At 34.6% G+C, this 12,121-nt stretch overlaps 1 protein-coding gene across 1 annotated transcript; it reads right to left on the bottom strand.

Moving 5' to 3' along the window:
* Positions 1 to 1,135: 1,135 nt before the first annotated feature.
* Positions 1,136 to 9,358, bottom strand: LOC139847009 (uncharacterized). Its single transcript, XM_071836606.1, has 6 exons — positions 9,305 to 9,358; positions 6,675 to 6,775; positions 2,922 to 5,528; positions 2,204 to 2,446; positions 1,976 to 2,101; positions 1,136 to 1,596 (listed from the first exon to the last, which is right to left on the bottom strand). The coding sequence occupies exons 2-6, from the start codon at positions 6,726 to 6,728 to the stop codon at positions 1,366 to 1,368; spliced, it is 3,261 nt and encodes a 1,086-aa protein (XP_071692707.1). The 5' UTR covers positions 6,729 to 6,775; positions 9,305 to 9,358; the 3' UTR covers positions 1,136 to 1,365.
* Positions 9,359 to 12,121: the final 2,763 nt, after the last annotated feature.

Below are 12,121 nucleotides of genomic sequence, written 5' to 3'. Positions count from 1 at the left end.
ATTGAAGCTGAAACGAGTAATAACATTTTGTTACTCTCCCGAGTGTGACAAAATACATGTTCTGTTACTTTTGTTATTTTTTCTGATCAAACCCAAATAAAAGGTGGGAACAGATTTATTATTTATCACCATCCCCTTTTCTCATTTCACAAAGCAAAAACAAAACCCTGATTGTTTCCCTTTTTCAAATTCTTCCGTCATATCTTAAATTGCTCCAATTCGTTACTTGTTCTTGCAGAAACCCTAAAAGTGGCCCACACTAACAAGCAAAGTATCTGATTTCCGAAAATACAAATACGATGATTCTCAATTACACATTCTTCACTTACATCAGCAGCACCAGATTTCTGGATACGGAACAGATTTATTATTTAAATGTACGGTGGAAATTACGGTTTGAAAATGGCGAGTACAAGTGGGACCAAAGATGTGGTGGGACCACTGAGGTCGTTATCCAGGAGGATTACGAGGCCTTGTGAAAGGCATAGGATTTTGGGACTCGATAATGGAGTTGTCACGTGCATATGAATGTTTAATGGGATTGGTGATATTTATGCTGATTGTTATACTGTCATGGTCCGTTCGGGGTGATGATATATTCAACACATTTTTTTATACATCCACCACAAATTATGCATTAATGAGTTGTACTGTACAAACTGTTATTGCATATTTGTGGTGGATATATCAAAAAATGTGTTGGATATATCACTACCCGTTCGTATCGGAGTTTCAGACAAGGTTGTTGTTCAACCAAGCATTCAGTAGAGGTCTCCAAATTTCAATGATTCTGGCCGGGAAGAAGGATAAGGACAAGACTCAAGCTACATAATAGGTAAAATCAGTTTAACACCCACAGTGAATTTTGAAATTAGATTAGAATACTTTAATCTAATATTCCTAATTTTTGTAAATTATTGTTTCTATACATTTCAGATTCAAAATTCTTTTCATAGTTGTGATTATAATTGTAAATTATGAATTAATTCGAAAATACTTTTCCACTTCCATCCCAGTAGATTGCAAGTTTATAAGTACAACAAATATGTGAGCATCGGGTACAATTTCGAGTCTTCTAACCAACACATTTCACCTTAGCTACTGAAATGACAAGGATTTAATTAAGGCGAATATATAGAGTCAAACACAAATATATGACATTTATGCAACTGGAAATAAAGCATTAAAATCCACAAAATTTAAACCCTAACAGGTTAGGGGTAACGACAACGTTAAGCTCCAATCAAGCCCAAACAATAACACCAAAACCAAACCAATAAGAAACCAAAAAGAAGGAAGGACAACATGAATCCACAACCAAAATAACACAAATAGATATTGTTAAATAGAATTAAAAAGCATCATCTAATAACGTTTACCGAGAACTACACCAATGATGATTGACACCAATGCTACTCCCAATATGACCTTAATGTTTGTCCCAAATGAATCATCTGCAGCTTGAACTTGTGTGGTTGATGAGCTTGAGGGTGAAGGTGTGGGTTCCACATTTTTCTTGCTCTTGCGCTTCGATGGTGTGGTCAGGTTTGATCCTAAGTCCCTCGATTGTACCTCTTTTGGAGCGTCCACAGTAACCTGAAATTACAATGCCAATACACCAAGTTCAGTTTTTAACATTTGGATAATCATTTCATATAAGCATCAAACTCTATCAAAATGTTAAAAGCCAACAATTCATATAACACCTATTTGAACTTAAATTAAGAGGTTCCCATTTTCATTTAGCCATAGCGATCCAATATCTTTATGGCCTAGATAATCAGATTTTGTCATACACTAACATACTTGTCTGATTACTACGGTTTCGTACGAGAAAAACATAATAAATTATCTGTCTCCTACATTTCTTTTCATTAAAGTCACTGAGTAGTCTAAACTACCGAATCAACTATAAAGCAATGATATATACTATCCATGTATGACGTATGTATAGAACAATAGATTGAAATGTTACCGATTCTTTTGCTTTTGCAGTAAGATCTTTGACTTGTTTCTCCAGTTCTGAAAGCGACGCCTTATTTGCTTCAAGCTCCTTTAAAGCAGCACCTCGTTCCAACTCCTTTTGTGCATGCGTCTCTTTCTGTTTTATTGTAAGCATAAAATAAAACCATTATATTACATTCCTTGTTAATTGTGATTGCAATATTATAAACATAATTATACAGTATGAACAACAACTGACCAGTTCAGCTATGGTGTTTTTGGCTGCTGATAGTTCCTCTTCAAGATTCTTTAGGTTGTTCTTCAATGCAACATTAGCTTCGATCTCTGCCTTGAGATTTTCAAGCTCGGTTTTTAAAGATGATTCATTAGATGCGTGTTCTTTCAGTTGTGCTTCAAGTGTAGCTATAATCGTCTCGAACTCCTTTTTAGCATTTTCATGTGTTCCATTCATCATGCTGTTCTCTTCTGTGAGTGATGATATCTAAAAATGGAACAAGTAACTATTTAAGATAGTTCAAACACAGTGCATCAATACTCATTTTTTCACAAATTATTTTTGTGTTTATTATGATAGAAAAGAAGCGAATGTTGCATATACAGTCCCTCCATTAGGAATTTTTACAAGGTCATCAATGTTAATTTTTTTTACTGTTGCATAGACAGTCCCTCCGTTTAACGGTCATCACCGTCATAAAAAAATTTACTTCACCGTGACTGACCTTCTCAAAAAATTCTTTTTACTCATTATGTAACAGTGACTATTTAGGAGTTGGTATGCGTTAAAAGAAGCGATTGGGTGGCTTTGAACCAAGTTGACGCTCAAATCATTTGACCCATTCCTTTTACTCTTAAAGTTTTTACAGTTTAACACAAAACACAAATTAAATTAAGTGGTCACTTAACGAATCCATAACGACTTGTTCAAGACACTCGTCTAAACATTTAATGTAAATTACCTGAGACTGAAGCCTCTGCCCTTCAGAAGTAAACCGTTCAGTCAAATCTTCTATTTCTTTCTTCGAGGTAATGAGCTGACTCAGCGTCTCATCTTTTTCAGCCGATAAAGCAGACAAACTCGTCTGCAATTCGTTAATTTTAGTCTCAGAATCAGCAAGTTCTTGAGTAAGCTTCAAATTCGCCTCTGATAACTCTAATGCATTCTTCTCATAATGACCAGACTTAATCTGCACTTCATCAACTGTGTTTTCTAAACCTTTAAGCTTCAACAAAGTCTGTTCAAGTTCATTCTTATGACTATCAGCAAGCTCACAAGCCCTCGAATGTTGTTCCGTTAAATCAGAAATCGTCTTCACGTGCGAATCGAGTTTTTGAGCTGCAGATTCCTTTTCACTATGTACATTCCCGAGCGAAATTTCAAGCTCGTTAACTTTATCTTTGAGTTCAATAATAGTACCAACAAACATCCCGTTTTCATCCGTTAACTTAGCAACATTCGTTTCCGCTTCCGTTATCTTTCGTTTAAGGTCTTCGATCTCGCTCTCTTTATTAGCTTGTATCAACAAAAGCTGATCTAATTCCTCTTTTAACAAACCAGATCTTCCTTTTTCTTCAGCTAATTGCGTCTCGAGATTCGTCGATTTCTCAATCAATAATTTCGCCTCCGTATCTCTACTCGCGATATTCGCAACCGATTCTTGAAATTTAAGATCAAAATCTCGAGTACGAGTCTCGTGTTGCGTTTCGTACTCCGCGCATTTCGCTCTAGCTTCTTCTAGTAACTCCTCAACTAACTTAGCCTTCTGCTCGACTTCAATTTCCTTTGTTCTAGAAGCTTCTAGATCTTTTTCAATCGTTTCCAACTTCTGCTGAGTCACACTCAGTTCGTTTCTCAGTACTTCAACTAACTCTTCGGCTTCAACAACTTGCTGTGACGATTTTCTTGAAACGTCTTCTAGTTGCTTCTTTTCAGCCGTTGCTAGATTCAACGATTCGCTCAATTCTTTCTCGTTTTTAGTGGACGTTTCCAATGCACCTTCTAGAACCGTTGACTTTGATCGCAGTGCATCAATTTCACCTTCGAGTTCAGCCACCTTTTGTGAATTGACGTTACTACCCTCTTCTGTGTCCTTACATTTCTTCTCGAGCACGCTTACCTGTTCTTCGAGCTCTTGAATTTTATACCTTTCTGCTTCGAGCAACAATTCCAACTCACTCGCCTTTTTACCCGCATTTTCAGATTTCGTACTCAACGTTTGGATGATGTCTTCAAGCTCAACGCTACGTTGATGACTCGTATTCGCTCGTTCTTCATGATCAGTTGACTTTTCTAGAACATTCTTTAGCTCCAGTTCAAGCTCTGCGTTACGTGCAGACAACTGAGTCGACTCAGTAGTCAGATCTTTCTTTTCTTCTTCGAGAGTAGCTATTTTCGCGTTCAGCTCGGGTATTTTATCCGAAAGCTCTGTTTTTTCGGTTTCAAGTTCAGCCAATTTCTGATTTATGAGATCTGCAGCTGATTTATTTTCTTCTAACTCGGCCTTTAGTGAATTATATTCTTCTTGAGTTTGAGTCAAAAGGGCGGTTTGTTCGCTGTAACGTTCATTCATTTGCGCTAACGAATTTTTCAAATCGGTAACAACTGCATCGAGTGATTCATTTCGTCTTATTGATTCAGCAAGTTCTTCTTGAATCAACGTTGCCTCACGAAGCTTCATTTTGACTTCTTCCAACTCTGTTTCTTTAGCTACAAGTGCTTCAATGCTGGATGATTCAGACACCTTTTTCATATTCAGCTCTTCGGTCAGTTCACTTATTCTCGCCTCTTGTGAAGACCATTTTTCTTTGATTTCATTCAGTTCGGCTGTCGTTTTTTTAAATGATTCTTCGACTTTTTCATGATCAGCAATTTTTTCATACAAACCCTTGAGTTCTTCTTGGATTAAACTCATTTGATCTTGCATTGTTTTTGCAGTTTCTTCAGCCAATCGAAGCGATTTCTCAAACTCTAACGCTCTCTGGGTCTCAGATTCAGCATGGGACCCACTCTCCTTATGCAAATCTTCAAACTTTTTAGCATCAATGACCGAAAGGCCTAATTTTTCCTCCAAATCTTGCATCTTTTTTCTTGAACTTTCTAACTCGATGCTAACAGTTTCAAACGATTCTTTTAATTCCTTTTGATTAGTCTCTTTAGATTGCAGTTCTTCTTTCAAAATAGTAATCTGTGAATCAGATTCTTTTGAAAGATCTTGTAGTTTCTTACATTCGATTTCAAGATCCTCGTGTTTCTTTTCATGTTGCTCGAGTTTCTCCTTTGTAAGCGTGACTTGTTCCTCGAGTTCAGCATTTTCAGACTCTGAATGCTTGAGTGCTGTTGTAACTTTTTGTAATTCGAGCTCGAGTTCGTTAACCTTTTCTTGTGCCTCGAGAACTTCTCTACTTTGTTCCACGATTGTTGGTTTTTCATCTGCAACGGATGTGTGGGCCCCACCATCATGTACTTCTACGGGTTCCTTCTCTACTTTTATAAATTCTCCATCCAAAGGTGCATCTTCTTCCTTCTTTACGTCCTTATCCGTCGGAGTTATCTCCTCAGTAGTTTTCTATAAAGAAGAGTACATGAATTGTTATACATACGTCTGCCATTTTCCAGTTTTTTTTTTTTTTTTTTTTTTTTTTTTTTTTTTTTAAATTAATACATGTATAACTAGGGGTGGCAAGATATGAGTTTGGGTTGAAAATGGCCAGTTTAATAAACGTCAAAACGGGTCAGGTCGGATTGGGTAACAATTTTGTTCATGGCACAATTTTATAAAAAAGTTATGTGTTGTACATATACAAAAAAACTATCACGGAAATAAGATAGATCAAAGAATAAAATGTTTTAGAATGCTGTATGCGCATGGTTGCAAACGACGTCCGTTGCGGCATTTGGTGACTAGCCCGTCTCGACCTTGTCTCATCGTCTAATAAGTCAGTCAACGGTAAAAGTCGGGTTTCGATCAAAATTGACGTAGTTTAGGGTTACTTTTTTGTATTATATTAGCGGCAATCACGATTATAGGTATAAACTGGTCAACAAAAGTTTTTTGGTTTCAAAAATATGTGTATATAGTTGGAGTTTATTTGTTGCCCCTTCGGTTACAGTACTCGTCCGCTCCTTGTGGGAGTGTTGCTTGTAATATTTTGGTGTTTAATAAAATTGCCGCTTTTCAAAAAAAAAAAATGTGTATATATGTAAATTTATATATTTAAAAGTCAACGTCAATCAACGTTCGTCTCGACCCCGTCTCAACCTTTTAAGGTCCTGACTATACCCCATCTCAACCTTTTAAGGTGCTGACTATACCCCATCTCACGTTTTTTACCCAACCTTGTGTATGAGTAAGACATTAGAGGACTTAAATAAGAGTTTCAGCACATTTGGCCAATTCAACCCGTAAATGATTAATGACATTCGTTTCAATTTTTTTCCTGGCTCGCTTGAGATACAACCCAACCAAAACTAACCAGAAAATGGGTCGAATTTACCACCTCTAAGCATACGCATACATACAAATTCAACAAAATGCTATATAGTGCATCAAAGTTGTTTGAAGACGAGTATTTTGATCACACATTTAACTCGAACAAGATTAAGAGTACTAATTTCTTATGTTACTCTTTTTTTCATTTTCATTTTCATTTTTGATCAGCCACCATTTAAAATAAAAATAAAATAGAATAAAAAACTAGTGAGAACAAATTACCTCAATGACCTTGGAGACTGGTACCTCCGAACTTGCTACAGTTTCCTCCTCCATCACAGACTGGATATTATGTTGAATATTGAAAGCTTGTTATTGTTTTACTGTCACAGAAATATAACACAAAATCTTGAGGGAGATTCTAGCAAGAGAAAGTAAGTTACGATTACTCTAAATTAAAGTCTCGGTTACTTGTATTCATTTACTCTCACATTAATTTATGTGGATCTCGCATTAAAGCATTTATTTAAGTACTCCTTTATTTTGTTCTCATGTAAGTACATTTTAAGTTTTAATTCCATATGCTATATGGTGTTTATCATGTGCCATGGTGGCACAAACTAGCAATTCCCTTACTATTAGACCGTATTACAAGGATTCAATTCTTAAACCATCCCGAGAGGCATACGGAACAGACCGAAATTCTAGAATACGGGTCAATAAAACCTCTCGATGTCATTCCATAAATCGGAATCGTGGAATATGTGGATCTATTAAAATTGTGAGTGTAACTATTTTATTGCCCATTGATTGAAGAGTAAAAAAACTGGGGGAATTGGCTCAAATACACTTTTTTTTAAGTTTTATTTCAAAATACACTTTTTGTAAAAAAATTGTCTTTTTACACCATTGGGTAGACCAAAGTGTTGGTCGACCACCATATACCTTGGTCGACCACCTCATTTTTCAAGGTGGTCGACCAAGCTTCATTGAGGTCTCGGTCGACTACTGTGTATTCATGGTCGACTACCTCTCATATTTTCATGGTCGACTACCCCCACAAAAAATAACGCGGGCGACCCAAATGGTGGTCGACTACCCAAATGTGTTTGTCTTTTTACCAAATGGGTAGTCGACCACCATTTGGGTCGCCCGCGTTATTTTTGTGGGGGTAGTCGACCATGAAAATATGAGAGGTAGTCGACCATGTTTACACAGTAGTCGACCGAGACCTCAATGAAGCTTGGTCGGCCACCTTGAAAAATAAGGTGGTCGACCAAGGTATATGGTGGTCGACCAACACTTTGGTCTACCCAATGGTGTAAAAAGACAATTTTTTTACAAAAAGTGTATTTTGAAATAAAACTTAAAAAAAAGTGTATTTGAGCCAATTTTTCAAAAAATTGTAGATGAACATGGGAATATTAGTAGTACATGGTAATTTGTGACAGGAAACATGTGCAAGCACTTATTGGGTGATAGAGTAAAATGATTAGTAAAAAGGACAATATCGTGAAAATTCGGATAGCAGCCACACCGACAGATTCATCGGCATCAACAATGGATGCGGATACGATATGTTCGCGTTGGACACGCCGAGATGAATTTTATTTTTTTTTTTTTAACCAACAATTTCTCATTTTTTTAAATATACTACAATAACACATTTATGAAAAAATAAAATCACAAGATGTGTTGATTCACAACGTAATAATAAAATTAATATAGAATTAAAAAATTCAATTTGATTTATGTAATTTTTTTATCTATATTTTTTAAGGAAGTTACAAAAATAAATTTAATTGATGTAATTTTCTTTCTTTCTTTTTTTCTTCTGAAAAGCAACATAAATTTTATTGATAATATTAACCATGTATAGAAAAGAACTTAAGTATAAACTATGTGATCTATAGAGAAAATACATTTTTCTTGGAAAACAACCTTCTTATCTATAATATCCGATTAATACATGTTTGTAATTTGTACGCTAAGAGTTAACATTAACTTGCATAAAATATTTGTATAATCTTATAACCATCACTTAAATTAAATACATAATTGCTACGTTCAATAATAATATGTATCTTGAACTTTGGCCAAAGGCTGTCATTAGAAATTTAGTTTTATATATTTTAAAGTTTCTATGTTTAAAAGTAAAATCACAACTTTACAGTATAATTTATCAAGTTACTGTGATTTAGAAGGTTAAAATGATAGAATTTTAATATAAGTCTAACTAAAGTATTACTACTCCACTATCAATCAATCTATCATTACAAGTTTTTTAGTAAGAATTTTAGTTAATTTAATATGCAGTAATTATTATTTGATATCATGAACATAAATACTTGAGGCGAATTTGTAATTTTACTACCCCTGTCATCCAGCCAGAAGAAACAGATCAAATCTTACCAAACTTATGGTTACCAAATATTCCATATCTATAATCTATATCTATATCTATAGGTCTATCATAGCTTCATCTTCATCACAATAACTGATCGTGATATTGAAATCAAAAAAACGATACACTCAAATCAGATACTACAAAATCAGAGCACATCGATCTTACTCATAGTAGGCTAAACGATCCATAACTAAAACGCGATCAACAACAATCATCGACCACAAAAATCATCAGATGAAAAATTAAACATAGATGCAGCAATAAAATTTACGTTCTGGTGAAGTTAGATAGTCGAAAAATTGACACAAAAGTTGAACTAACAAAAAGCTTGATTCAAAATTCTAAATTCGATTCCGAGATAAAAATTTAGATTTAGATACTGTATCAATCGAATATATTCTGAATTTTCATGTAATTCATACGAAATCGAAGTAATTGAAAGTTCGATTCACATAATTTGCAATAACAGCATCGTGATTGATTAGAGCAGTTGTATTCTACTAACCTTAGATCTCTGAGACGATTATTTTCGACTTTACTGAAAGCTTTTTTTTTCCTTTCTTTTTTTTTCCTTCTTTAGCAACGATAGAGAATGAAAAGGAATCTTAGGCGATGTGATGTTATTATACTCCGTAGTTGTTTAGTTTTACATTAATTTTGTTAAGGAAAAAAAAAGATAAATCATTTTTTTAAAATTTAGATCTTAGACTTCAAATTTACCAATTAGAAAAAACTAGAAAAAAATTCGACCGCGCGTTGCTGCGGTTGTATTTAACGCGCGATCGAATTTGGATATATGTTAGCTTTTTTTTAGAAGCGTCCCAATGTAGTTAGTTTGTTTTGTTGATAAAATTATCTCGAGTCGAACGGTGGTAGCGAAAAATTTTACTCCGTAACTCGCAGTGAGCATTAAGATACGGGTTATCGTTGTGTTTAGCGTTTTTTAAAAAGTGTCCGTTTTGAACGTACTTTTTATCATTTTGTTCATAAAATTATTTCGAGCAAGACAGTGCTATCGAAAAATTTTAACTCGCTGCGAGCGGGAAGATATGGGTTGTCGTTGTGTTTAGCATTTTTTAAAAAAGTCTCCGTTTCGAATGTAGTTAGTTTCGTTTTGTTCACAAAAATATTTCAAGTTTAACGATGCCAGCGAAAAAATTTAACTCGCGGCGAGCAGGAAGATACGAGATGTCGTTGTGTTTAGCGTTTTTTTAAGAAGTGTCCGTTTCGAACGTAATTTATATCGTTTTGTTCATAAAATTATTTCGAGTAAGACGTTGTCGTCGAACAAATTTAACTCGCGGCGAGCGGAAAGATACGGGCTGTCGTTATGTTTAGCCTTTTTTAAAAAGTGTCCGTTTTGAATGTAGTTAGTTTCGTTTTGTTCACAAAAATATTTCGAGTTTAACGGTGTGGTAGGTGAAATTTAACTCGGAGTGAGGAGGAAGATAGGGGATGTCGTAGTGTTTGGGTGGAGATTTTATTTTTATTTCGGGAATTGTCGTTTTACCCCTTGGAGTTCAGGGTGTTTTTCGTAAGTTGGTTATAGTGAGGGGTTTTATTTTGCATTTTTTGGGAAAATTCGGGCAATGTCGTTTTGATAAAAAATTGGGTGGGGGAAGGGACAAAACGACCAAAAGCGGTGTGTATTTAAAAATTGGGTGGGGGAAGGGACAAAACAACCAAAAGCGGTGTGTATTTTAGCATATAGGTAATAATAATTATACTCAGTAGAAAGTAAAAACCAATTATTATTAAATTATTAAAAATAAAATGATAATAGCAGACATTTTTGATTTACTCTTCATTAATTCACGTAAAAAAATACAATGAGTCGAGTCAAATACAGCTCGAGTTGGAAAAAATATGAGGTTGATTTGAAATATTTATAGATAGATAACTCAAATTTGAGTTTAAAATCTAACGAGTTTTCATGATGTTTGAGCTCAATAGATGCTCTTTATAAAAGTTTTAAATTTATTTAGACGCTAATAGTTGAGTATAAATGTAAGAGATTTCATGGTTAACTTTCATCAACAACGCGGAAGGATCAAGATTTTCTCCTGTAACTTCACAATCAAGTTATATTTTATGCATAAAATAATAAAGATAAAAATTAAGTAAATAAATATAAATAGTTAGTGGTTCATACATTTTTTCCTCACAAAAACCAAAACATGATCATGTAACAAGATAGGATTCTAATCATTTCAAAAAATGTTCGAAGACAGTTACAAATAACTTGAAACCGCATAACTTTGAATAAAAATATTTTATTCACCTTCGGTTACTTTGAATTAAAAATAAATCTTACTATTTATGTATAAAGTTATAAGTTTATGTTTTTAGTTTTTCTATTTACATGACTAGCTTATCATATAACCTTTTAATGAATAAAACTATATATTATCGCTTATTAGTTGAACGTGACATTTGTTTGTCGATAGTGTTCATATTCCTACTCCGATTAATCTTGAATCATATCCGGCAGTTGTTGATCGGGTTAAGGCTTCGCCTATTGATGTTAATATACCGGTGTTTGATTCATTGATGAAGTAGAAGTTGAAGAGATTGAATTGTTTCATGTGGTTTTATCGACATATGTGTTCTTTTCATGGTGTAAATCCACTAGTTCATCTTAAAGATGTAGGTGATGTTTTTGTATATGGGCAGGTGTTAGTGGGCCCGTCGTCTGTTGGGCCTAGTCTGGGTGTCTCGTGAACCGATGAATGGTTTTGCGAAAGGTTCAAGTGGCTTCGAGTCCGTTGCATTCAAATTACGGCAAATCCATTGGTAAAAAGTCACTCCTATCGGGGTCTAAAGGTAGAAATGAGGATGACTCGTTGGCGGCTTTCAACGAGGTTATGGATAATATGGAAGGCGTTCAAAAGGGAGTCGCTAATTCTAGCGAACTGTCTACCAATTCGATGCGTGTTAAAAAGTCAACAAAGGAGAGAAAAAATAGATTGGTTCAAGGCATGGACATGCATGAAATCATTTGGTGTTTTCATCAAAGACGCCTGAGTGCTTTGTTTGCGTGTTGACGGTGGTCCTCTCAGTTTTTAGATGAATTTTAATCTTATGATTGTCGATTATGGTTGGTCTCCAATTTTTTTTTTTTTTTTTTTTTTTTTTGTATTATTTAGTCTATGTATTTGGCCTTGTATTGGTATTGTTTGTTTTTGCAAGATTACTTTTAGTTTTTTAATGGGTTAAAGCCAAAAATAGGCTACAAAATTACACAAATGTACCGATGTCGCCCACAAACTCATTTTCGTCCTACTGTCGCCTACAAACTTTCAAAAAATGTGCTAATATCAAC

This window comes from Rutidosis leptorrhynchoides, chromosome 5, assembly GCF_046630445.1.
Source record: "Rutidosis leptorrhynchoides isolate AG116_Rl617_1_P2 chromosome 5, CSIRO_AGI_Rlap_v1, whole genome shotgun sequence".
NCBI classification, from domain to species: Eukaryota; Viridiplantae; Streptophyta; class Magnoliopsida; order Asterales; family Asteraceae; genus Rutidosis; species Rutidosis leptorrhynchoides.
This window is presented reverse-complemented; position numbering and strand designations above follow the sequence as displayed.